The sequence below is a fragment of the Acanthopagrus latus genome, chromosome 5, assembly GCF_904848185.1.
Source record: "Acanthopagrus latus isolate v.2019 chromosome 5, fAcaLat1.1, whole genome shotgun sequence".
NCBI classification, from domain to species: domain Eukaryota; kingdom Metazoa; phylum Chordata; class Actinopteri; order Spariformes; family Sparidae; genus Acanthopagrus; species Acanthopagrus latus.
In genome coordinates this window covers 30,306,476-30,333,830 of record NC_051043.1, presented here as the reverse complement: position 1 = coordinate 30,333,830, position 27,355 = coordinate 30,306,476, and the positions used below count along the sequence as shown (strand labels likewise).

The 27,355-nt window shown below is 41.4% G+C and overlaps 1 protein-coding gene across 1 annotated transcript; it reads left to right on the top strand.

Moving 5' to 3' along the window:
* Positions 1–25,983: 25,983 nt before the first annotated feature.
* On the top strand, positions 25,984–27,315 carry LOC119020271 (GTPase IMAP family member 8-like). Its single transcript, XM_037099526.1, has one exon. It carries the CDS (start codon positions 26,124–26,126, stop codon positions 27,210–27,212), a length of 1,089 nt encoding a protein of 362 aa, XP_036955421.1. The 5' UTR covers positions 25,984–26,123; the 3' UTR covers positions 27,213–27,315.
* The last annotated feature ends 40 nt before the right edge of the window (positions 27,316–27,355 follow it).

Below are 27,355 nucleotides of genomic sequence, written 5' to 3'. Positions count from 1 at the left end.
ACAAGGGCAGAAAGAGCAGTCAGTGTGTGTTGTCTTACCACAAAACATCGTAACAAGGTCACGCCATATTTCATGACTTCCTTTCCCTCTGTGAAAACACAGTGACATCATCATCACCATCATCATATACATAGTCTCAGAAGAGAAGTGAATCTTTGTGACAGGTTAAAAACAGAGCCAGTGATCTTTGGATCTGTCCTTCATTTAGACCAGGTGAGTCATTCAGAACAAGTCCTGAAGTTAAAGAGCAGCAGTCCCAGGTGTGGGCCACAGGGCCCGACCCGTGTGGCTTCTTCTGGGCCCAAAACCCGTTATTAGAAACCCAGCAGGCTGAAAACTGAGATTTGGTACCGATAATCATTTGCAGTAACGATGAAACTCATTGTGCCAAAATATCAACAACCAGCGACGAAATGAGCAAAATTACAATTCACTGAAGTTCTGTTCTGTTCTGAAGTCCAACTGGAGGAAAATGACTTGGGTACTTCAGTGTTCTGCTACTTTATATTTCCACTGCACTACATTCATCTAAATCATTTAGTTACTAGTTACTCTGCAGATTGAGATTACTCAGTGTTTAGACGGTATGAACTGAGACATGTGACCAATCAAACGGCGCTGTGGGCGGGACATTGTGTGACAGGATGTTGCATCAGACCCAAAGTAGCAAGACGTTTATTTTATCTGACAGATCTGACAGAATAATCACGATACCGTTCATCAGAAAATCTGAACATCGCCCCCAATAACCGGTCTGCCTCGAGCGGCCGATCTTCACATTTCATATGACGGTATTGTCACGGCGAAACACGCGACAGACAATATCATCGTCTTACGGTCACCTGCAGTGACCTCCGTCAGCCCGTCTTATTCTAAAACTCCCGTCCAACATCTCATCGTCCTGGTTTGTGAACTGTGGCACAGACGAGCCACCTCGAGCCACACGGTGTGCATGGACGGCCTGCGGACATGACAAACCACGGGAAGAGATGTTTCTGCTGTGTGAGCGATGTGAGCTGAAGTGTAATGAGGAAACATACTCAGAGTACTGCTGCCGTCAAACTACTGACTGAACCTTCATCTCCCTGAATATTACAGAGGGAGAGAGCAGAAGCATTTTCTTTATACAAGTTCCAGGTGGTTTGAATCCACTGAACTCTGTTTAACTGGAAACATTTCTTGTCTCCTACAAAGGCGACACGTGACGGGACTGAAACAAACACGGTGTCGTGATCAGGGCCAACGTCCTGTTACGCTACGTGTCGTGTTTTAACTGTTCTAACGTGTATTTACATGGAGCTGTTGACATATGTTAAGAACTGTAATGTTTCTCAGGAGACAGAGTTTCAGTCAACAGGCCGACTGCTGGAAGCTGTTTGAACATTTCACATGTCATCATATTTGTTCAGTAGGTGCCGAGGGCCGATGTCTCAGGTTAACCTGTCTTCTTGTACTTCTTTTTATTTATTTTTTTTTACATTTTTTATTTTTATTTTGTGAGAGCATTACAATACAGTAATTACTTTCAGGAAATATATAATGTTACTTCTGCCACTCACAATCAGTTTGTTTTTTTGTGTGTCTGCCAAACAAAAAAAAAAAACACACAAAGTTAAATGAATTCCATCTGGAAACTTTGAACAAACTGGGAAAGATAGAGCTACATCAAAGAGCAAACGAAGAAACATTACCAGGCAGTTTTGTAGTGAAGTATGAGTGACACAGAGTATTCCTTAGGCCCAACAAAACATTCAGAAAAATACAATTATATAACAGCACTGCAAGGCCACCCATTCTGTACCTCTGTCTGTTCAAGACCAGCATATTTAACCCACTTGGCCCACCTTTTAGTAAATGTGATTTTTTGAAGGCGGAGGGAGGAGGTAATCCTTTCCATAAGGTGAGTGTCATTTACAATAGTTATCCACTCCTGTATTGTGGGTGGATCGGGGAGTAACCAACGTCTTGTAAGTGCTTTTTTACCAGCAGTTATCAAAATATCAAATAAATATTCATCAGCTTTCCTGACCTGTAAATCAACATTTCCTAAAAATAATGTGGAGAACTGCAAAGGTAGATTAGTGTTAAATAGACCACTTAATACTTTATGAAGCCCAAAAGGGTTCAAACACCGGGCATTCCCAAAAGATCTGCCAATGATTGGCTTCCCAGTGTCCACACTGCCTCCAACATGCAGCCTCCCCTCCAGTAAAATGTGCCTTTTGTTTTGGCGTAATGAAGAAACGGACCATACACTTCCAACTGAACTCTCGCCATGAAAGAGAGCTGGTGCATTTCCACTGTGATCGGCAAACGTCGAGCCAGTCCTCTTCAGATATTTACAGATTACCCTCAGTCTCCCATTTTTTCCCAATATAATCTGTATTGTGGGACTTTTTAGACATTAGGCCCTTATAAATTCTGGAGATGACACCCTTGTTTGATTTTCTTTGATAAGCATCAATAAAAGTTTTTCATATGGGGTCATTAAGGTCTGTTTCCTTTCTGATATGTTCAAAACGACTACGTACCTGGAGGAACCTAAAAAATTCAGTTGTGTCCAGGTCACAGTCTTCCTTCAACCTATCAAAGCTTTTAAATTGTCCCTTTTCTGTAAGAGAATAGTATGTCGTTATCCCTTTCGAAATCCATGATTTAAATCCCTTATCTATTACATTAGCCTTAAACTCCGGATCATAAACGCACCACTGGATTATTTGTAACTTGTTATTTCATTTGTACTCATCTTTTATCATATTCCATATCTTTAACTGCACTTTGATCCATTGGTTCTGCACCTTATCTATGAGTCCTCCCAGTTGTTTGTGAGGTAGTGCTGCTTGTATTGGGGGATCAACTAGACTTGAGAGTTCTATATCTTCCCATCTAGCTTGAAAGGACGGGTTACACAAATGAATTAGGGGTCTAATCTGCGCTGCAAAAAAATAATCTTTAAAATTAGGTAGTGACATTCCCCCATGCTCTTTTGGAAGTTGTAAGGTCTTAAATCTAACCCTGGGTTTTTTACCCTGCCAAATGAATCTGGAAATAATCTTACCCAGTTCAGAAAATTGTTTTGGGGAAACTTCTACAGGGAGTGCCTGTAATAAATAGAGATATCGTGGGAGAATATTCATTCTTACAGAATCAATTCTGTGACTAAGACTAAGAAAAGAAATTGAGTTCCATCTGTGTATATCGTCTTTAATTTTCGTTAAGAGGGGGCCATAATTTATCTCTGCCAGCGTTTGGATTCTTCTCGGCAAGTTTATTCCGAGGTATTTTAACGACTTTTGATCCCAGTTAATATGAAATTTCTCTCTAAGTTGCTTTGTGGGTTGATAGTTAATGGTCAAAATGTGTGTCTTTTGTATATTTAATTTATATCCTGAGTAATTACCAAATGTTTCTAAGACGGCCATTAGTTTGTGGAGTGAATTAGAAGGGTTACTTAAATAAACCAACACATCATCGGCATATAGCGCCACCTTGTGGTCTTCTCCGTTAATGCAGATACCTTTAATATTCTGAGTCTGTCTTATCCACGAGGCCAGGAGCTCTATATAAAGTGCAAATAACAAGGGTGAAATTGGGCATCCCCGTCTCGAGCCCCGTTCCAGTGTTATGGTATCAGAAAGGTTTCCATTTATTTTTATCCGAGCTGATGGTTTGTTATATAATGTACGAATTCCTCTAACAAAAATGTAGTCCAGGCCAAATCTTTCTAAAACTTTGTATAGGAAAGGCCAACTTACCGAGTCAAAGGCCTTCTCGGCGTCCACGCCAACCAAACAGGCTTCAATATTATTCTTTTGGATATGATGTAATATGTGTAATGATCGCCTGATGTTATCGTGAGTCTGTCTTTGTAAAATAAATCCGGTCTGATCGTTGTGTATAAGCTGAGGAAGAACTCTGTCCAGTCTTCTGGCGAGGACAGACGCATAAAGTTTGTAGTCAACATTCAACACCGAGGCGGGTCTGTAAGAACTACACTCCGATTTATTGTTTCCCTCCTTAGGAATAATGGAAATCACCGCCTCATTCCAAGATGGGGGCATTTTAGCATCTGTTAATGTCGTGTTACAAGCTCGGAGAAGGGTTGGCACTAGCTCAGCTTTAAATGCTTCATTCCACTCTGAGGAGTAGCCGTCCGGGCCAGGTGATTTGTTTGATTTTAGGGTGGAGATGGCCTTATTTAGCTCTATCTCAGTTATAGGGGCTGTTAATATTTCATTTTGTTCTTGTGATATAGATGGTAAATTGAGAGATTTTAAAAAATCATCAATTTGCTGATAAAATAGTTTATATTGTTAATCTGTTATATTTTCACTTAATAGTCATGATGCATGCACCAACATCACCACAACAAACTCCTCGTATGTGTAAAATCGTACTTGGCAATAAAGCTTTTTCTGATTCTGATTCTGATTCTGACCTTCTAATTGGGGTTGTGTATACAAGCGCTGGTAGTATTTTCTGAGAGTTCTTTGTATATCTTCTTGTTTGTACTGTATAGTTTTAGAGTCTATATCCCTTATTTTGTATATCGCATTGTCTGCTCGTTGCTTTTGCAGTTTTCTTGCCAGGATTTTAAGTGATTTTGCTCCAGACTCATAATAAGTTTGTCTTGTGAATATCATCTTTTTTTCAACTTCCTGTGTATATATTAGATTTATTTTGTTTCTAACTGCTTTTATTTTAGTTAGTATCTCTGGCTTTTGTTCTCTTTTATGTTGTGTCTCAAGATTTTTCAGTTCATTATTAAGATCTATTAATCTTTATTGTTTTTGTTTCTTTTCATAGGCACAAAATGATATTATTCCCCCTCTAATAACAGCTTTTAAAGTATCCCATACTGTAGCTGAATCAACCTCGCCATTATCACTAATTTGGTCTTGAATCTTGGATTATTTAGATATCACAATCACAGATTCGATGACGATCTCTTTTTAATATAAAAAAATAATCTATCCTGGAATAAGCATCATGTGGATGTGAATAAAAAGTACAGTCACGGCCGGATGGGTAGAAGTCTCTCCACAAATCCAAAATGCCGAGCTCTGTCATTAAGACATTAATTTTCCTGTGTAGCCACTTAGTAGCTGGGTTTTTGGATGAATCCTTTTTTGGATTGAGACGGATATTAAAGTCACCTCCACATATGACAACGCCTGTGTCCTTTATCATCAGATCAAATATATTTCTATAGAAAGCAAAATTACTTCCAGGGGAGCATAAACATTACAAATTGTTATAATTACATCCTGTATTTTCCCTGAGACTACTACATATCTCCCTTCCTTGTCAGATGTCTCTGAGACCTTTTCAAATGGTATTTGTTGTGAAATCAAGGTGGCTACACCTCTCCTGTGGCCTGATTTATAAGATGAATAGTAGACCCTTGAAAAACCCATTCTGTGAAGTTTTTCATGCTCCAGTGGGGAGAGGTGTGTCTCTTGTAATAGCACAATCTGCGCATTCTCCCTTTTCATTTTTGTTAGGATCTGCCTCCTCTTGGCTGGATTTAAAATCCCATTCACGTTAAATGAGATCACTTTAAGGGTTTGTCTGTTCATTATCTATTACTGTGGTCTACATCTATTGTCACACACCCACAAATCTCTCCTGGGATCCCTGGAAGTACGTATACTAAACCCATCTTTCCCGACGAACGAAAAGAAAAAACAGTATAGAACAGTCTGAAACAGAACATCACCGGAGCAGTTCAGAACAGTTGGTTCCGATGCTGAGGCTCGCTTCAATGAAGCCCTGCGGGACCTTGTAAAGTCAAAGCCCTGGTAAGGGATCGTCCCACGTCGCAGTGGTGGGGCCCTGAGATGTGGCCGTGCTTCAGCCAGAGTCCAAATAAAGTATAAGTATAATAAAAGGAAAGAAAAGAAACAAATCAAGGACGACTCGCCTGATAAGTCCCGTCCATCTGATTGATCAATAAAAAAACAGAAGTATAGACTATGATCAGACATGGATCAGGTGAAGCATTTGCTGTGGCAGACTTCTGCACGTGAAATGTAAGCTACATGTTTCAAATAAGACTTATCTGGTAAGTGCGAAGATATGATCCGTCAGTGATCAGTTAGTGTCTTGCGAGGGTTGTCTTTAAAATGAGTGTGTTGATGTCTCTGCTGTGTGCTGCCGCCCGCCGCGGCAGGCTCCTGACTTCCAACCTGGACGCTCCGTCCCCTCGCCACCTGCCAGGTGGACAGGAGCTGGATCTCCTCTTGGTCCGGTGTGGAGGGCGTCTTTACCACCGTGACTGGAAGCCCTTGCCCCGACATGTCCCTCGCATCTTTGCAGGATATGGCGTCTGAAACTTTATTCGTTTTGCTTTCAACACCTTTCTGGCCTCGGTGTATTCGCTGCGTTTCTTAAGCACTTCAGGGGGAAAGTCATGGTCCACATAGAAACGAACATTGTCAGAAAACACCTCCTTTTTCTGCCATGCTCTCTTTATCAAATCCTCTTTGGTCCGCCAGCTGCCAAACCTGACCACTATGGAGCGAGGCTTTGCCTGTGAGCCGGTGGGCTTCGGAGCCAGAGCTGCCAGAGCCATGCTTAGTCCACTTCTAGTCGTAACCCCCTTCTTCATTATTTTTTTTTTTAAAAAGCCCACCAGGATTGACAAAATCAAGGTTTTGGGGGGTTAAATTGTAAAACATTTCGGGAGCGGGAAGTTTAGGCTGCCATTCCCTCAATAACGGAACCGGAAGTCCCCTCTTCTTGTACTTTTTAATGTCAGTGAATGTCTCACTGTCTCCATGACTTATTTCATGCCAACAGCAAGGACGCATACAACCCATCCCCCCTCCCTCCCCTGGGAAGATCTGATCACAGCCTGGTGCATCTCCTGCCTGTTTACAAGCTCCTTGTTAACTGGCAACCAGTGGAAACCGCACAGTTAAAGCATGCTGATCTCTGCACTGCTGTTCGGGCCATAAGCCGAAACACTAGAGAGAGACCTATCCCCGACCCAAAGGCGCAGGGAGGCGACCCTCTCGTTCACCGGGGTGAACTCCAACACATGGCAGCTGAGCTGGGGAGCTATAAGCAAGCCCACACCAGCTCGCCGCCTCTCACCGCGGGCAACTCCAGAGCAGAACAGAGTCCAGCCTCTCTCAAGGAGTTGGGCTCCAGAGCCCAGACTGTGCGTGGAGGAGAGCCCGACTATCTTGAGCCGTTACCGCTCAATCTCTCTTGGCATACAATAAGTTCAGTGTTTTATTGTCTCTGGTGTGGCAGGTGACATACTGTGTGAATGTGGGCAGGGTGGAGGACAGAGAGGCGTGATTGAAGTCCCCAGAGATGAGGAAGAGGGCCTGTGGCTGCTGTGTCTGCAGTGAGCTTGTGACTGAGTGAAGAACATCACAAGCTGCAGCAGCGTTAGCGGAGGGGGGGATATGCACAGTGAACACAATCACCTGTGTGAACTCCCTCGGGAGGTAGAACGGCCTCATGCTAACAGCTAAAAGTTCAATGTCCTGACTGCAGACCTGGTCTTTAACAGTGATGTGCCCAGAGTTACACCATCTGTCTGTCATTAACAAACACTGCCAGCCGTCCTCCTTTCCTCTTACCGCTCTCTGCCGTCCTGTCTGCCCGTTGAAAACCGTCCAGGTTTGCGTCCGTGTCCGGAGTCAGCTCCGTTAGCTACGTCTCAGTGAGCACCATGACGCGGTAGTTCCTCTGATGCCGGGTCAGCGCCGTCAGCTCGTCCTTCTTATGGTGGAGATGATATTGATACAGCAGGTGGAGATGATATTGATACAGCAGGTGGAGAGGATATTGTTGCATATTAATTGGTAGTGCCCTTTTGAAGACAACTGCTTAATGAAAAGATGGACACTGTTTAAAAAGGCCGCCCAGCGCCTTAACACCTCGAGCTTAAGAAGTACAAGAAGACAGGTTAACCTGAGGCCCGACATCGGCCCTCGGCACCTACTGAACAAATATGATGACATGTGAAATGTTCAAACAGCTTCCAGCAGTCGGCCTGTTGACTGAAACTCTGTCTCCTGAGAAACATTACAGTTCTTAACATATGTCAACAGCTCCATGTAAATACACGTTAGAACAGTTAAAACACGACACGTAGCGTAACAGGACGTTGGCCCTGATCACGACACCGTGTTTGTTTCAGTCCTGTCACGTGTCGCCTTTGTAGGAAACAAGAAATGTTTCCAGTTAAACAGAGTTCAGTGGATTCAAACCACCTGGAACTTGTATAAAGAAAATGCTTCTGCTCTCTCCCTCTGTAATATTCAGGGAGATGAAGGTTCAGTCAGTAGTTTGACGGCAGCAGTACTCTGAGTATGTTTCCTCATTACACTTCAGCTCACATCGCTCACACAGCAGAAACATCTCTTCCCGTGGTTTGTCATGTCCGCAGGCCGTCCATGCACACCGTGTGGCTCGAGGTGGCTCGTCTGTGCCACAGTTCACAAACCAGGACGATGAGATGTTGGACGGGAGTTTTAGAATAAGACGGGCTGACGGAGGTCACTGCAGGTGACTGTAAGACGATGATATTGTCTGTCGCGTGTTTCGCCGTGACAATACCGTCATATGAAATGTGAAGATCGGCCGCTCGAGGCAGACCGGTTATTGGGGGCGATGTTCAGATTTTCTGATGAACGGTATCGTGATTATTCTGTCAGATCTGTCAGATAAAATAAACGTCTTGCTACTTTGGGTCTGATGCAACATCCTGTCACACAATGTCCCGCCCACAGCGCCGTTTGATTGGTCACATGTCTCAGTTCATACCGTCTAAACACTGAGTAATCTCAATCTGCAGAGTAACTAGTAACTAAATGATTTAGATGAATGTAGTGCAGTGGAAATATAAAGTAGCAGAACACTGAAGTACCCAAGTCATTTTCCTCCAGTTGGACTTCAGAACAGAACAGAACTTCAGTGAATTGTAATTTTGCTCATTTCGTCGCTGGTTGTTGATATTTTGGCACAATGAGTTTCATCGTTACTGCAAATGATTATCGGTACCAAATCTCAGTTTTCAGCCTGCTGGGTTTCTAATAACGGGTTTTGGGCCCAGAAGAAGCCACACGGGTCGGGCCCTGTGGCCCACACCTGGGACTGCTGCTCTTTAACTTCAGGACTTGTTCTGAATGACTCACCTGGTCTAAATGAAGGACAGATCCAAAGATAACTGGCTCTGTTTTTAACCTGTCACAAAGATTCACTTCTCTTCTGAGACTATGTATATGATGATGGTGATGATGATGTCACTGTGTTTTCACAGAGGGAAAGGAAGTCATGAAATATGGCGTGACCTTGTTACGATGTTTTGTGGTAAGACAACACACACTGACTGCTCTTTCTGACAAACAGACTCGTCGACTGCGTTCAGTCTGTTTGTCTCTTTGACTTCACCGTCACTGTAACTTTAACCTGGAAACAAAAGTGTACTCACTTTCAGACACAATCTCTCGTTAAGCAGTTTTGTGATGCTTTGTACAGATTTGACAGATGAGTTTGGACTCACACATTGCTCTCCAAACTTTGTAAGACTTCACTGAGTTGTTATTTATTTGTATCCAGTTTATTTCTCTGGGACAGTGAGTATTAATTAACCTTTCTGTAAACAGGCCACAATTTGTTGTCCAACCTAAAATCAAGAAACAAGTTTAAAACAACAATCATGATGTCTGCAGCCACCTGCTCGCAACGTCCTTAAGCTGAAGGGATGGCCAGTGGACCCCAGCTGGATGGTCCAGAACCGACAACGGTGATCCTCGGGGCAGAAGCCCATCCGGCCAAGGCCGGCTTTCTTCACAGCCTAGAAGCTTCCCCTAGCGGAGGCCGGCAGGCCAAGGGCTGCAGCCTGGGCCTCCCCGACAGTGAGGGGAGATGGTTAACTAATGACTGATGATCTATACTCAGTGTTTCAACGTCAACCTGTCAGCCGAGCCTGAACATCGTGTCTCACCTTCTCCAGCTTCATAAAGTCCAACACATCTCTGGTCCGCTGTGCAAATGTTGGAGGATGAGTGATTGTAGTTGAAGCCAGAGCGAGCGTGCAGCTGTCGCTCACAACATGTCGGGACTGTGGTGAAGTGAGAGTCCAGATCCAGATCCAGCTGCGGTACTTGGACCTGGTGTTGGCAGTAAGAGGACGGTTAGATCAGCTACAGAACACAGAGGTTCCACTGAGGGCCCGTCCATAAATATTATCAATATGGTTCAGCAGGTTATAGCAGGTCATGTGACCCAGAGACTCCAGATCCATGCTGGTGGTTTCACTGCTCTGGATAATTAGGACACGCGTCTTTGTTATGGACTTTAGTGCTCGTCATGTTTTATATGAATATTTGTTATCAAGTCAGCATTTTTCTCTCAGAAGCTTCCAGATCACTCAAAATGCCACAAAAGTCTTTTTGTTGACTGACGCACCTCTTTTTATTGATTATAGCTCCTCGTGGTCTTATCAATAACACTTGTATATGAGCAGTCATGCAGGAGGAGTGAGAAAACCTTCAGAACCAGCACATGTTGTGACCCGGTTCCTCCCTTGGATAACAGCTTCTGCCCTGCAGCTCTAAAGGGGATTTACATGTTGGTCAGTAACCAGGTCCTGTTTGCCTTCGCCGGCGGCGGACAGGTGTCAACAGGTGTGCTGCGAGGAGAGAAGCATAAATACCTGTCGTAGAGACGCTCTCAGCATCAGACGGTCTTCAGGTGAAGACAGAAGAGAAGCTGAGAGAAGCAAACATGGTCCGACTGAGCCTCATCGTCCTCGGCCGTGAGTCTCCTCTCAGATGTAGTGGAGCACATTCATACAGTCCAGTGCTCACTGACTGACTGAGGAAATGTACTTAGTTACTCTCCGTGACTCCGGTGTTGTGTTACAGTGTTGTGTTACTGTGTTGTGTTACAGTGTTGTGTTACAGTGTTGTGTTACAGTGTTGTGTTACTGTGTTGTGTTACAGTGTTGTGTTACTGTGTTGTGTTACAGTGTTGTGTTACAGTGTTGTGTTACTGTGTTGTGTTACTGTGTTGTGTTACAGTGTTGTGTTACTGTGTTGTGTTACAGTGCTGGTTGCAGCTTGGTGTTTCACTGGAACTGCTGGTGAGTTTTTATTCTGCTCGATCATCATCATTATTTACTGTCCTGCTGCTTTCACATCTTTTTATGAAATGATCAGTTCATGAGTGTTAAAATAGAAACATATGTAATGGTGATAAAAATATAATGTAAATGATGATGTGATGATGTCACTGCCTTCAGTCTCACCTGTGTGTGTTCACAGATGGACTGTACGTCAAGAGATATAAGAAGTACACAAAGCTGTCCTGCCGTGAGTCAACACACACTCGTCTTTCTGTCTTCATCGACTACGTTCAGTCTGTTTGTCAGCTCGTGACGTCTTCACTGTGTGACACTTCTCTCTCCTCCAGCTTCTGGCTACACTATGCGGATCGGGTGGTGTGGTACCTTCAGAAAAAAGTGTTCTGCGTCGCCCTTTGGCAGAAGAGGAGTGAAATGTATCAGCTCGAATTCCATGTTGTACTTAAGGAGAATGTAAGACAACATCCACATGATTCATGTTCCATCCACTTGAGGGCAAGAATAACATGGTTATTATAGGACCAATTTAGAGATGATCAGTGTGCGGTCCACCTCTGGTTCTGGTTCTGATCACGTCTCCTCTCTTATTCCAGATGTAACGCGTGGAAGAAAACCTGTTATCCCAAAAACACCATCCAGAGAGGTAAAATTTCCTGTGAATACTACTGTGGCAGGAAACCCTCTGGTTAGAGGCCGTGACTGTAAGTACACACACACACACACACACACACACACACACACACACACACACACACGCACACACACATTTGTACTTTTATACTCAAACTGAATGTTTTAAATTAAAGTAACAAACTGTTTCTTATTATTGATTATTTATAGGAGCAGTGTGTGGTTCTGGTTCTGGTTCTGGTTCTGGAGAAGAACTCCAAACTGACAGTATTAATATTGAATATTAATGATTAGTAACATAAAGGTTGTTCTATCAGTGAATAAAGGAGCTGTTCTCAGGTCCAGAACACTGTGTGAAGCTAAGCTCAGCTCAGCTCAGCAGAACAGAACAGAACCCATCAGAACATGGTTGTTGAACACAGCTGATAATAATCCTCAGCAGCTGGTTAACACGCACACTAAGAAAAAGCTTCAGTACAAAGTGAATGAACTTTATCTTTGAGGGTCGATCAATAACAACTTTCAAAGATTCTAAAAGCTTCAAGTCGTTTTGAAACTTTGGCTGCTTGAATAATTGTTGTTAATCACTGACGTGTTTGTGTTCATGTTGTGTTTGTTTCTCATCGCTGCTCCTGTTTCTCTGCAGCTGAGGACCAATCAGCTGAGGCCTTTCAAACTCTGCTGTTCACGGCTGTGGACAGAACGCTTTGAAGACCCGTCAGACTGATCAGAGGTCAGATCGGAGCTGAAACTGGAGATCCTCGTCCTCCTTCTGAAGTCGTGTGTTGAATTGATTCAAACATGTTCAAACTGAAGGATTTGAAGTGAATAAAATCCAAGTTTTTCTCTGACATCATTTATTTTGTGTTGACTTTTATTTGTCCCTGTGCAGCTTCAGTCTTCAGTTGTGCTTTTATGACATTATTTATTATTTCATGTCACATAATGTTGGTTTGGGGGTCGCTGGCAGACGAGCTGTTCACTCAGTTTCATATCAGGATGTTTTATAAATGACTTACACCAGCGTCTGACTCAATCCTCCGTTCTGATTGGCTGGAGGGGTCAGCTCACTTTCCAGCAGTCCTAAAACTCAGAAATCAGTTAGCATGTTAGCATGTTAGCACTTCCTGTCCCCTCGTCTCAACGTCTGTGAGTGTTGAATGTGTGTAATAAGCTGCGTGTCACCGCAGGCTGAACATGTTCACACGTTTTGTTCTCCAACATAAAATCATCTTTAATGTCTCACAGTTTAATCCTGAAGCTCTTCATGTGCTAACAACAGTTAGCGGTTGCTAACAAGTGTCTGAATGAGACTACAGAGGTTGTCGGGGACATTAAACGTCCTCACAGCAACACGGAGACTCATCTACTCACTAGTCCGTCTTTACAGGCCACTTTAGTTCCACACTGTTCTAACTCTGACTTTACAACTTGCACACTGATCAGTTTATAGAAAACCTGGATAGTAACTGTGCAGTAAGACTCTTAGTGGTGGAGACGTTTCAGTCATGTGACCGTGATGTCGTCTGTTTGTAGCCTAGCATTAGCTTCTTACTGCAACACAGTTAGTTTAGCTTCAAACATCACAGAGTGGAGTTCATCCAGACAGTTCATCAACAGAACCTGGACGGATCAGAACCTCAAACAATGATCCCACAGAGGGAACCGGGGAGATGCTAACGACGGTTAGCTACAGATGTGTGATGTCATCATCACGGCGCTCACTATATGGCAGGAAATACATCAATTCCAGGCTCCTTAGAGAACCAAGTGTGAATTGTATAATAATACATCAGCAGAGAATCATAATAACTCGTTGCTTTATGTTTGTAATAAACTGGTTGTAAAGGCAGCACTGTGTTTTCTTTTGGTGTGCTGGTTTGTACGCTAGAATACAAATGAAGTGACTAATAAATGATCACGCCTCGGCCTCTTAGACTTGGACATCAGGAAGGATCTAGCAAATAAACAAGCAGGAATGGGTGTTTTCCCAGACAGTCAGAAGACATCTGACCCCCTGTGGAAGGGTTAGGGCTACATTTGTATGATGTTGGGATCACAGGTAGGACGCTAAACTGGTTACGTGATTTTATGAGCCAGTGCATCATTCAAGTAAGAGTAGTGACCCTCATATCGTCTGACGAAGGAGTGGCTGATGGGAACCCTCAGGGATCAGCCCGGTCTTATTTAACATAATGATCAATGATGTTTCCTGTAAAGTGTGCGATGGTTCTGGTGTTTCTGGAAAAGCAGGGTTCAGTTGTTATGAAGCACACATCTGGAACAAACTGCAGAGGGCTGCAGGTCTGCTCCGACTCACCCGGTCTGGTCTTCTTTAAACCTTCTCTGTTTTAGCATGTTTTCCTATTTCTTCTGTTAATGTTTTGTTTCTTATTTAGATTAGACGTCTTTCTATCCCACAAGGGGGAAGTTTACTGTTATAGCTGTTAAAACAGCTCAAGATGCAACAAGTAGTCTCTTGATGTCTTCCTGCTTGTTTTTGATTTATTTCAAATGCAATTCTTGATGTATTTTAGGTCTTTGAGATGCTTGAGGTTGCCTTGTCTCTGAATTGTGCCATATAGAAAATAAACTTGCCTTGCATGTAAAGGAAAACAGTTGCAAAGCTGCCTGTCAGCAGGGGAGCTGTGGAAATTATAGAGAAAGTGAGGAGAAAAGATTTTTCCACATTAAGTGGAATAAAGAATTAGGATGCAGGTGCCCGAGTTACTGTAGCTGGCAAACATCTGGAGCACAGCCTGCAGTGACGTCACCCAAAGAAGACGAACTCTGGGCCATGCAAACAAAAATGATGCAGTATAATCTGTGTGCAAGAAACATGGCTGAGTGCAATGAGATTTCATAATACAAGGATACACGGCTATAAGGAATGACAGGAAGATGGGGAAAGGTGGTGGTGTGAGCGCGTTTGTTAGAAATGCAACAAGGTTCAATTCTGTTCAAGTAGGAGCAGAATGTGAGTCCATAACAATAAAGATTTGGACAGGCAAATATGAGCTAGCAATAATTAACTACTACAGTCCATGCAACAAATGAAGTGTGGATATATTGAATATGGTGATGGGGGAAGTGCAGGGGAAAGTGGTGTGGTGCAGAGATTTTAATGCACATAGCACCTGGGGGAGTTAGAAAACTGCAAATGGCTTCATAGTAGAAGAATTTATGTAAGATAAAGGATTAGTATGTATGGATAATGGGAGGGGAACGAGGTGACTGTGTACAAAATAAGGAGACTGTGACTGATTTAACGATGACATCAAATGAAGTAGCAGGCATCACTGCTGGGGAGGTGCTAAATGAAACATTAGTGGGCAGTGACCACTATCCAATCATTATTAAGATTGGGGTAGAGTTGCAATGGGAGGAAGACATGAGATTGCCAAGATGGAAAATTGATAAAGCTAATTGGGAACTCTGTCAAGAACTGAGTAGGAAAAGGTTTGAACAATTACATAAAGAGGAATGTGGGCAGATGTGGATGAGCTGAATAAGGTAGTAGCCACAGCTATAATAAAATCAGAAAATGAGTTGATACCAAAAGCATCAGGAGGCAGAAACAAAAAGAATGTGCCGTGGTGGGATGAAAATTGCAGACAAGCAATTAAAGAACGGAACAGGGCATTTAGGCTGTTAAAGAAACATCGTTCTATGGAGTCGCTAGTTCAGTATAAAAGGTCACAAGCAGTTAGAGCAGCTAAGCATCTTGTTCTCCAGTTGCAGCTCTGCAAGTAGAGATGGAGGAAGAACCTCTGAGAATAAGAAGGACCGAGCTCATGTTGGCATACTGGGTGTATCTGCAGGGCCATAAAAGGTCTCATCCAGCCGAGGCCATGCTAGAGGACTGCTCAGAGCATGACAGGTCAAACTTCAGGAGCTTAGGCTGGGTTGGAAATGTAAAGGCTGAAAGAATTGGTTCATGTGACGTACAGTATGTCTCCTCTGGTTGTATTCCTCCCTGGTTGTTCCAGATGCCGTCAGTAGATTTTAATATTCAGCAGAAGCTCAACAAGAAGACAAAGCAGGGAGTTACTGGCGTAATAGTGCAAAAGTGTATTGAGCAGAATTATTAGAATTATATTAGAACTTTGTGGAGGTTGAATACAAGTATCCTAAATAATCCAAGATTCAAGACCCAAATTAGTGAGGTAATAAAAACGTTTCTCGAAGAAAATGATAACGGCGAGGTTGATTCAGCTACAGTATGGGACACTTTAAAAGCTGTTATTAGAGGGGGAATAATATCATTTTGTGCCTATGAAAAGAAACAAAAACAATAAAGATTAATAGATCTTAATAATGAACTGAAAAATCTTGAGACACAACATAAAAGAGAACAAAAGCCAGAGATACTAACTAAAATAAAAGCAGTTAGAAACAAAATAAATCTAATATATACACAGGAAGTTGAAAAAAAGATGATATTCACAAGACAAACTTATTATGAGTCTGGAGCAAAATCACTTAAAATCCTGGCAAGAAAACTGCAAAAGCAACGAGCAGAAAATGTGATACACAAAATAAGGGATATAGACTCTAAAACTATACAGTACAAACAAGAAGATATACAAAGAACTTTCAGAAAATACTACCAGCGCTTGTATACACAACCCCAATTAGAAGGTCAGAATCAGAATCAGAATCAGAAAAAGCTTTATTGCCAAGTACGATTTTACACATACGAGGAGTTTGTTGTGGTGATGTTGGTGCATGCATCATGACTATTAAGTGAAAATATAACAGATTAACAATATAAACTATTTTATCAGCAAATTGATGACTATTTAAAATCTCTCAATTTACCATCTATATCACAAGAACAAAACAAAGTATTAACAGCCCCTATAACTGAGATGGAGCTAAATAAGGCCATCTCCACCCTAAAATCAAACCAATCACCTGGCCCGGACGGCTACTCCTCACAGTGGAATGAAGCATTTAAAGCTGAGCTAGTGCCAACCCTCCTCCGAGCCTCTAACACGACATTAACAGATGCTAAAATGCCCCCATCTTGGAATGAGGCGGTGATTTCCATTATTCCTAAGGAGGGAAACAATAAATCGGAGTGTAGTTCTTACAGACCCGCCTCGGTGTTGAATGTTGACTACAAACTTTATGCGTCTGTCCTCGCCAGAAGACTGGACAGAGTTCTTCCTCATCTTATACACAATGATCAGACCGGATTTATTTTACAAAGACAGACTCACGATAACATCAGGCGATCAATACACATATTACATCATATCCAAAAGAATAATATTGAAGCCTGTTTGGTTAGCGTGGACGCCGAGAAGGCCTTTGACTCGGCAAGTTGGCCTTTCCTATACAAAGTTTTAGAAAGATTTGGCCTGGACTACATTTTTGTTAGAGGAATCCGTACATTATATAACAAACCATCAGCTCGGATAAAAATAAATGGAAACCTTTCTGATACCGTAACACTGGAATGGGGCTCGAGACGGGGATGCCCAATTTCACCCTTGTTATTTGCACTTTATATAGAGACCCCGGCCTCGTGGATAAGACAGACTCAGAATATTGAAGGTATCTGCATAAACGGAGAAGATCACAAGGTGGCGCGATATGCCGATGACGTGTTGGTTTATTTAAGTAACCCTTCTAATTCACTCCCCAACCTAATGGCCGTCTTAGAAAAATTTGGTAATTACTCAGGATATAAATTAAATATACAAAAGACACACATTTTGACCATTAACTATCAACCCACAAAGCAACTTAGAGAGAAATTTCATATTAACTGGGATCAAAAGTCATTAAAATACCTCGGAATAAACTTGCTGAGAAGAATCCAAACGCTGGCAGAGATAAATTATGGCCCCCTTTTAACGAAAATTAAAGACGACGTACACAGATGGAACTCAATGTCTTTTCTTAGCCTTAGTCACAGAATTGATTCTGTAAGAATGAATATTCTCCCACGATATCTCTACTTATTTCAGGCACTCCCTGTAGAAGTTTCCCCAAAACAATTTTCTGAACTGGATAAGATTATTTCCAGATTTATTTGGCAGGGTAAAAAACCCAGGGTTAGATTTAAGACCTTACAACTTCCAAAAGAGCATGGGGGAATGTCACTACCTAATTTTAAAGATTATTTTTTTGCAGGGCAGATTAGACCCCTTATTCATTTGTGTAACCCGTCGTTTCAAGCTAGATGGAAAGATATAGAAGTCTCAAGTGAAGTTGATCCCCCAATACAAGCGGCACTACCTCACAAACAACTGGGAGGACTCGTAGATAAGGTGCAGAACCCGTGGATCAAAGTGCAGTTAAAGATATGGAACATGATAAAAGACGAGTACAAATTAAACAACAAGTTACAAATAATCCAGTGGTGCGTTAATGATCCGGAGTTTAAGGCTAATGTAATAGATAAGGGATTTACATCATGGACTTCTAAAGGGATAACGACACACTATTCTCTTACAGAAAAGGGACAACTTAAAAGCTTTGACAGGTTGAAGGAAAACTGTGACCTGGACACAACTGCATTTTTTAGGTTCCTCCAAGTACGTAGTCGTTTTGAACATATCAGAAAGGAAACAGACCTTGATGACCCCATATCAAACATTTTTATTGATGCTTATCAAAGAAAATCAAACAAGGGTGTCATCTCCAGAATTTATAAAGGCCTAATGTCTAAAAAGTCCCACAATACAGATTATGTTAGAAGAAAATGGGAGACTGAGGGTAATCTGTTAATATCTGAAGAGGACTGGCTCGACGTTTGCCGATCACAGTGGAAATGCTCCAGCTCTCTTTCATGGCGAGAGTTCAGTTGGAAGTTTATGGTCGGTTTCTTCATTACGCCAAAACAAAAGGCACATTTTACTGGAGGGGAGGCTGCGTGTTGGAGGCAGTGTGGACACCAGGAAGCCAATCATTGGCAGATCTTTTGGGAATGCCCGGTGGTTGAATCCTTTTGGGCAGAGCTTCATAAAGTATTGAGTGGTCTATTTAACACTAATCTACCTTTGCAGTTCTCCACGTTATTTTTAGGAAATGCTGACTTACAGGTCACAGCTGATGAATATTTATTTGATATTTTGATAACTGCTGGTAAAAAAGCACTTACAAGACGTTGGTTACTCCCCGATCCACCCACAATACAGGAGTGGATAAGTATCGTAAATGACGTTTACCTTATGGAAAGGATTACCTCCTCCCTCCGCCTTCAAAAAATCACATTTACTAAAAGGTGGGCCAAGTGGGTTAAATATGCTGGTCTTGAACAGACAGAAGTACGGAATGGGTGACCTTGCAATGCTGTTATATAATTGTATTTTTCTGAATGTTTTGTTGGACCTAAGGAATACTCTGTGTCACTCATACTTCACTACAAAACTGCCTGGTAATGTTTCTTCATTTGCTCTTTTATGTAGATCTATCTTTCCCAGTTTGTTCAAAGTTTCCAGATGGAATTCATTTAACTTTGTGTGTTTTGTTTGTTGTTTGGCCCACACACACAAAAAACAACCTAATTGTGAGTGGCAGAAGTTACATTGTAAGTGAAAGTAACTACTGTATTGTAATGCTCTCACAAAATAAAAAAAAAAAATGTAAAAAAAAAAAAAAAAAAAAAAAGAAGTACAAGAAGACAGGTTAACCTGAGGCCCGACATCGGCCCTCGGCACCTACTGAACAAATATGATGACATGTGAAATGTTCAAACAGCTTCCAGCAGTCGGCCTGTTGACTGAAACTCTGTCTCCTGAGAAACATTACAGTTCTTAACATATGTCAACAGCTCCATGTAAATACACGTTAGAACAGTTAAAACACGACACGTAGCGTAACAGGACGTTGGCCCTGATCACGACACCGTGTTTGTTTCAGTCCCGTCACGTGTCGCCTTTGTAGGAGACAAGAAATGTTTCCAGTTAAACAGAGTTCAGTGGATTCAAACCACCTGGAACTTGTATAAAGAAAATGCTTCTGCTCTCTCCCTCTGTAATATTCAGGGAGATGAAGGTTCAGTCAGTAGTTTGACTGCAGCAGTACTCTGAGTATGTTTCCTCATTACACTTCAGCTCACATCGCTCACACAGCAGAAACATCTCTTCCCGTGGTTTGTCATGTCCGCAGGCCGTCCATGCACACCGTGTGGCTCGAGGTGGCTCGTCTGTGCCACAGTTCACAAACCAGGACCATGAGATGTTGGACGGGAGTTGAAGAATAAGACGGGCTGACGGAGGTCACTGCAGGTGACCGTAAGACGATGATATTGTCTGTCGCGTGTTTCGCCGTGACAATACCGTCATATGAAATGTGAAGATCGGCCGCTCGAGGCAGACCGGTTATTGGGGGCGATGTTCAGATTTTCTGATGAACGGTATCGTGATTATTCTGTCAGATCTGTCAGATAAAATAAACGTCTTGCTACTTTGGGTCTGATGCAACATCCTGTCACACAATGTCTCCATGATGTTGGACTGTATCAAGAGCTGCAGCTGTTTCACAAACTACATCTGAGAAGGACGGCAGCAGAAATATTGAAATAGATATTAGCTGCAGCTTCTTCAGCAGCTTCCAGGTCATGTGACCCCTCGAAGCAAACTCAGTCCTGGTTGGATGAGACACGTTTCTTTTTATTGGATTCTGGTTCCTCCCGATCACAGACGCTGTGATCATGATAACATGATACTCTCTTCTACATGGACACAACTACTAGATGTTCACCGTTGACAGCACATAGAATTTTTTCTTTTATAATACCGATACTGAAAAGTTCAAACTAGTTTCTTCATGGTAACTTACAACTGATGATGTTTTATTATATAATTACAAGCTATGCAGCTATATATCAAAAATAACCCACTGAATGCCAAATCTAACACACGGCAGCTCGAGCCGACTCACATGATGCTCTTCCAACTGAATTGAGGTTGTTAATGATCAATTACAAAAACATTCTTAGTTACATGTGATTAGTTTTGCCTGCAGTGGCTTAAAAGACTGTAGATTAAGTTTTAAAACATGAAGTGAATCAAATATTATTTTAACCTGTGGTAAAACACGTCATGCCGCATGTTTTCTTGCTGTCTTTTATTTTTATATTTTCACATCTAGATTTTTGATCACTTTATGTCTTGAGTAGTTATCTAAGTGAAACCATTTGAGAGGTTTTGAAGATCTTATCTTACATGGAAGTGCCAACAACTCAGAGACAGCAGAATAATGTCGACAACTGTATATTTCAGACATCACAGTTCAAACAGACTGGAAACAGACTTCTGGTTTAATGTTTAACAATGTTTTCTTATTGTAAGCTTATGACTATTTAAACTAATATAAGTTATGAAGTAACTAGTCACTAAAGCTGTCAGATAAATTTAGTGAAGTGAAAATACAATATTTCATTATAAAGTTATGGACTATAAAATGCAAAACACGGATATGTTCAGATTTGCATGTCATGCATATCATATCAGCATTCCTGCAATATGTGTCATATTACATCCCTTTATATTTATATATCCTGACTGTGATGATGACGGAGGGGACAGTGGTGGTGGGACAGCTGTACTGAGTAAGACGCCACAGTTTGAGATGACTTTTCAGCGTCTGTAAGAAGCTGTCCCCCCCTAGAATAATTTGAGATACAATTAATAATTTTTGAACAATGCAGTAGCATTTATTGAAAGCACAATGTAAGCGATGCTCATTATTATTGTGCAATAATGTAATATTTACATCTCTAAAGATTTAGTCCCCCCCTCCCATTCCTAGAAATGGTTGAGTCCACCCCACACTTCTTTCCAGTGGGAGGAGCTAGCAGCTGCCGCAGCGTGTGGGCGGAGCCTGCTACTCACACCGTGCTGCGGGGTCAGAGGTGTGTAAACCACACAGACACAGTTACATAAGTTACAACAACACACATCCCATTTACAGAAAGCAACATTTATCCTGCACTGTTCAGAAGACGACTCACTAACGAGCTGCTGAGTTACAAGCTACAGATAGATAGTCACAGACGGAGAGGAGAGGACAGGAGCAGTAATAATTATTTTTGTCATTCTACTTTTCTACTATTCGACTGTCTGGATATAAATGTCAGAATCAGATATTACTGACATTTTAGATTTATTTACAGGAAGGTTTCATTCAGAGTTAATATACATACAGAGTTAATTGTCTGACAACACAATAAATATATATTTTTGAGAAATTGTTTTATGTTGGATTATTCCTTCAGGTATTTCCTTTAGTTTCGGGATTGTTTGGAGCTTTTACTGCTTGTAACGATATTTAATGGACTGTGGTGGAAGTTAGAACAGTGAACAAAGGTATTATGTCAGATGTGTTCATATAAAGTGTATTATTGCCACCTCCCACCTAATACCATTGTTTTGTATTGCTGGGTGAATGAACATGAACTTGGATACAGGTAGGTTAAGGACTAATACAGTATAATGTAATTATTGCAATCATCATTACTTTTGATACCATTTTTTAAAACATTTGATTTGAACATGCTGACAGTGCAAGAGAGAGAGAGAGAGAGAGAATAACAATCTGATATCTTTCATCTGGAAAAAGGCAGTTATCTGATTATGAGAAATCTGATAAACAAACTTAGATGTTTGCCTGATAATTAGTTTATTCATTGCATGTGTACATGTTAATTTGACTTCAATCATTTGTGCAGTTGGACTCAGCCAGTGCTAAGAAAAGTCTTCTGCCTGCCTGTTGGAGAGATTGAGAGACTAAACCCTCAAATTGTGGTAAAAGATGCTGTATTAAAGACTAAAAGCTACAACTTTTATTCCTTGTCCCCCCTGGAATTATTCTCTAAAATGTTACTGTTTATTGTTGCCCCCAACTATGAAATGGGATTTTCGCCCCTGCATTGGTGTGACTTTCTCTTAGGTTTGTAAGTCTCCACACAGAAACTTAATCTCCTTCAGGTGTCTTTTACAGTCAAAGTTCTGATTAATTACAGTGTGAATGTGAGCTGCTGCCAAGCTTCAGTGGACCAGATCGACCCGTATACGGGATCATTATTCATGTGAAAGTCTTTACATTTGGATCATTGCTTTGTTCCAGCCTACATGATTTCCAGCTATTTTGCAAACCATACGATCAATGTTCTTGGTTCTGAATGTCTGTTTCTTCACAACAACTCTCTCCCTTTTCTTTGAATATCAATATGTAGAGATTCCAAAGTTATTACAGTTAACAGGCAGATGTTCTTTTGTTCAAACTATTATTCCTGTGCAGTAATGCGATGCAAAATAAATTGTGACTGTTGTTTTTCATTTCAAGTTTACAGAAATGACAAAAACTGAGTTGAAATAAAGGCAAATACTTTTACTGCATCTACAGAATTCTCTTTTCTAAACATACAGTAAACATGCGGCTCAGTCACCAGGACACCTGGAGTCACTGGGTTCACTTATCTGCAATACGTATTCTAATGTCTTTAAAACAAACTGTTATCATGAAACAACAGCATTAATTATTAAGTCTAGTCTATCAAGTCATGTTGACCTGTGTGTGGCCTCCGTCATCTGTCTCAGACCATGAAGAAGCTCTTACTGCAACTTCATTCAACTCCACCTGCTTTAATTCATGTTTCATCACTACAGCTCGACCGATTAAAGACTGTAACTGTATAGATGATTAAAATAATGTTTACATATCATCACAGTCACAGATGATTTGCATTAAGCTGATCTGGTTCAGGTGTTTCTGGTGTTTTTACACTGATTCATGACTAATGGAGTGGAAACTGTACGCCAGATGTAGAACCTGGTCAGAGAGCAGTTCTTTCTATCCATCCATCATTGAACGTACAGTAAATACAACAGTTAAATTCTTACAATGATGTTAATCAAAGTACCTTAAATAAAGGTTGATGATTGACTCACAGCAGTTTGAGTTCTACTTGCACTGAGTGTAACTTGACAATAAAACACAATTAGACCCTAATTAAACAGACCTTTGACCGATTTTAGATCTTGATACACAAATAACACTGAAGTGAAAACTCCCACAGGAAACAGCTGAAAATATTTTGTGTCCGTAATAAAAATGTATTTGGTAACTCCTGCAGTGTTATATTGCAATAACGAAGGCCTCGGGTTCTCCTTCAGAGTCAGAAGATTTGTCCTTGATCACTGGATACTAAACAGAACCTTCTTTGGACTGAGCTGGGAGCTGAATTTAAACTTTCCTGTTAATACTTCAGTATATATCATTGAAACCAGGAAAGAATTTCAGAGCTATGTTTCTTGATTTTATGAAACATCTAGTGTGCGTCTCTTTTTGGCTGATCATAATGATCATAATATTAAGCTTCAAGTGGTTATATAACAGTGAACTGCAGGTCAAAGGTCTGAGTCACTGCAGTGTGAATGGAGTCCCTGCCAAGTTTGGGTGGATCATATTCCTAAAAGCAGTGAGAGTAATTATTTCTAACCATGCAATACTGTTTATTTATTTTATTTTATTTTATCTACAAATGTTTTATCCTCTTCCAGACAACAGCTTTCCTCCCTTTCTCTGAAAATCAGTGTGCAGAGACTTTAAAGCTGCTGTAAATTTAGGATAAATTAACACACTTAACTTTTTTGTTCATGTTTGGCAGAGTGTCATAGGATTCATCTCCTCATGAGGCTGGCACAGGATTGAAAATTAACCTTGTTGAGCTCAAGGTCTCAGAGGGTGTTTCTTCAGAGAGACAAAATGTTTTGTTATTGTTGCTGATGCATCGTGTCTCCATGTCCTGATGATTATTAGGGTCCGAGCAGGGAAACCTGCGACGTCCCTATTGTTTTTCCAATGATGACTTTTTTGTCCCAAATGATTTTCACTGCCTGAAAAGACCCCAAAACTCACCAAACTAAGTGGCGCTCTAATCACAAAAAGTGTGTTTTGCCTTATAAATGCAATATAGTTTATAGCACATTCAAAAGCCTTATATCCACACGTTCGCTGAATTGTGCTGAATCTCGTGATACAGGACACATCCATTTCTGAAATGTGGCGAAATGTGGCAAACCTACTTTGTCGAACTCCTCCCAGACAATTTTACCAATTTGCACAACATTCTGCACACAGCATCTGTGGACCCTCCTGGCAAAAAGTTGTCAGAAGAATTTTGATATTTCAAAGAATATTCAAGTTATTAAATAACAACTTCCTGCAGATTTTGCTGAAAACAGGAAGTGAGTCATATCTCCACACTGGTGTGTCCGAATGACATGAAACTTCCCCATGAGCCCTAAAGGCTCAGTCCTAAATTTTGGCCCTTTGCGAGGTGGCACTTTTTAAATTAAAGTATTTTATATCGCCACATCAGCCGGTCAGATTAACATGAAACTTGGCCAATAATTGACAATGAGCTCCTGACAATAGCTGATGAAAGGTGTTACCAGGGGACTCTATAACGCCCCCTATTAACAATCTACCCCCATTTCCATCCATTTCCATACCTCGTGCTTTAACGAACTCCTCCTGCAGTTTGAACACCACAGACTTCCATTTCACTCAGTATCATCCTGAGACCTTGAACATGAAAAGTTATCAAAAGCTTTCGCTTATGTCAACCATGGTGGGTGTCATAGTGCGGTCCGTTTTCATGCTTCGCCATAAAGCATCAAGTCCTTATAACTTTAACATACAATTTCCATTTGTATTTGATATCGCCCTGAATACCTCCATGCATCAGAACCGTCTCATATCCATAGTGCCACTAACTGCACACAGGAATTCAGACAAACATCCTATTTACATGACATGTGTAAGTGTTTTGTCCATATCATACACTGCAAGATGACAAGATGACTAAAATGTGAGGGATTATTAAATACCAGCGGGAGCAGGCCACCAAATTACAGACTAAATGCTAATGGCTAAAATGCTATTTCCTAATTGCATGTTCAGTGTCTGTCTGGTATTATTGGGTTGATGCTGTGTTTAAATAAAGGGAGGATGTTATAAAAATGAATTGAAAAACAAAATGGTCAATTAAATACATTTTATTTCAGGTTGTTTAGAGTTGTAATTATCAGATAGATGGTGTTACAAACAGCCTTTTTCCTAAGTAAAATGACGGAGGACAGAGTGGCTTTTTGTTACACCGTTAATAAATGACAGGTCTGGTACTGTTCAATACAGAGATTATCTCCCTGATTTCCTCCTCTCTCATTGTTGTGTTACAGAAGTTGCATTAAGGATTGTGCTGCTGGGGAAAAGTGAGGACAAAAAGACAAAACTCGGAAACTTCATTACTGGTAACCAAAAGAGTTTTACAAAATATTCTCTAGACAAGCGCGTCCTCCATGGGGAGTGGAAAGGAAAATCTCTAACAGTAGTTCAAACCCAAAACATCTTCCGGCTCCCTATGGAAACCCTGAAAGATGATATGAAGCATTGTGTGACTCTCTGTTCACCTGGACCAAATGTTCTGCTGCTGTTACTGAAAGCCTCTACAGTCTCAGAGAGGAAGAAACAAAGACTGAATTTTATTTTCAGTTTGTTTGGTCAAGATGCTTTAAAACACACAGTGGTCATCACCACAAGTAGGGGGGATGTTTCAGCTGTTAGTCAGCTCATTGAAGACTGTGGAGGAAGACACTACAACATGTCTGAAGACAACCACTGGTTATTGATGCAGAAGATGGAGCAGATTGTCCATGAAAACAGAGGAGCCTTCCTCACCTGCAGTGAAGAGACCATCAGACCAAAGTGTGAAGACACCAGAGCAGCTTTAAACCTGGTTCTGTGTGGGAGGAGAGGAGCAGGGAAGACTTCAGCAGCTGAGGCCATTTTAGGTCAGACAGAGTTTCCTTCAGTCTCCAAGTCATCAGAGTGTGTTCAGAGTCAGGGAGAGGTGTGTGGACGTTGGGTTTCCCTGGTGGAGCTGCCTGCCTTGTGTGGAAAACCTCTGGAGGAAGTGATGAAGGAATCACTCAGGTGTATCTCCCTCTGTGATCCTGAGGGCGTCCATGCCTTCATCCTGGTCCTACCTGTGGATCCCCTCACTGATGAAGACAAGAGTGAGTTAAAGACCATCCAGAACACATTCAGCTCTCGAGTCAATGACTTCACCATGATTCTGTTCACTGTGGAGTCAGATCCTACAGCTCCAGCTGATGGTAACTTTGTAAAAGGAAACAGAAACATCCAGGAGCTGCTTCAGAGCTGTGGAGGAAGACATGTTGTTCTCAACATCAAGGACAAGCAGCAGATCCCAGAGCTGTTGGACACGGTGGATAAAATGAGACTGAGACTCTACAAAGACAAACTGTGCAGCTACACAACAGAAACATTTGCATTTGCTCAAATAGAAAAGATCAGACAACAAGAGGAAAACATCACCACACTGCAGGCTGAGCTGAAGGACCTGAGAACAAAAAGCATCATCAGCTGTAAGTTCTGTAATGTTGTCATAGAAACAGTAAGTCCTGTTTTTTTCTCTGTCCTTCAGTAACTCCATGTCTTTATATTTCCCAGGTGCTGATGAAGAACAGAGCCCAGAGTGTCTCAGGATTGTTCTGATAGGGAAGACTGGCTGTGGGAAGAGCTCTTCAGGAAACACCATTCTAGGGGGAAATGAGTTTACGGCCAAATCAA

Excerpts from the sequence above, each read along its gene's own strand:
- LOC119020271 (XM_037099526.1), top strand. The coding sequence starts at position 26,124 with ATGGAAACCCTGAAAGATGATATGAAGCATTGTGTGACTCTCTGTTCA.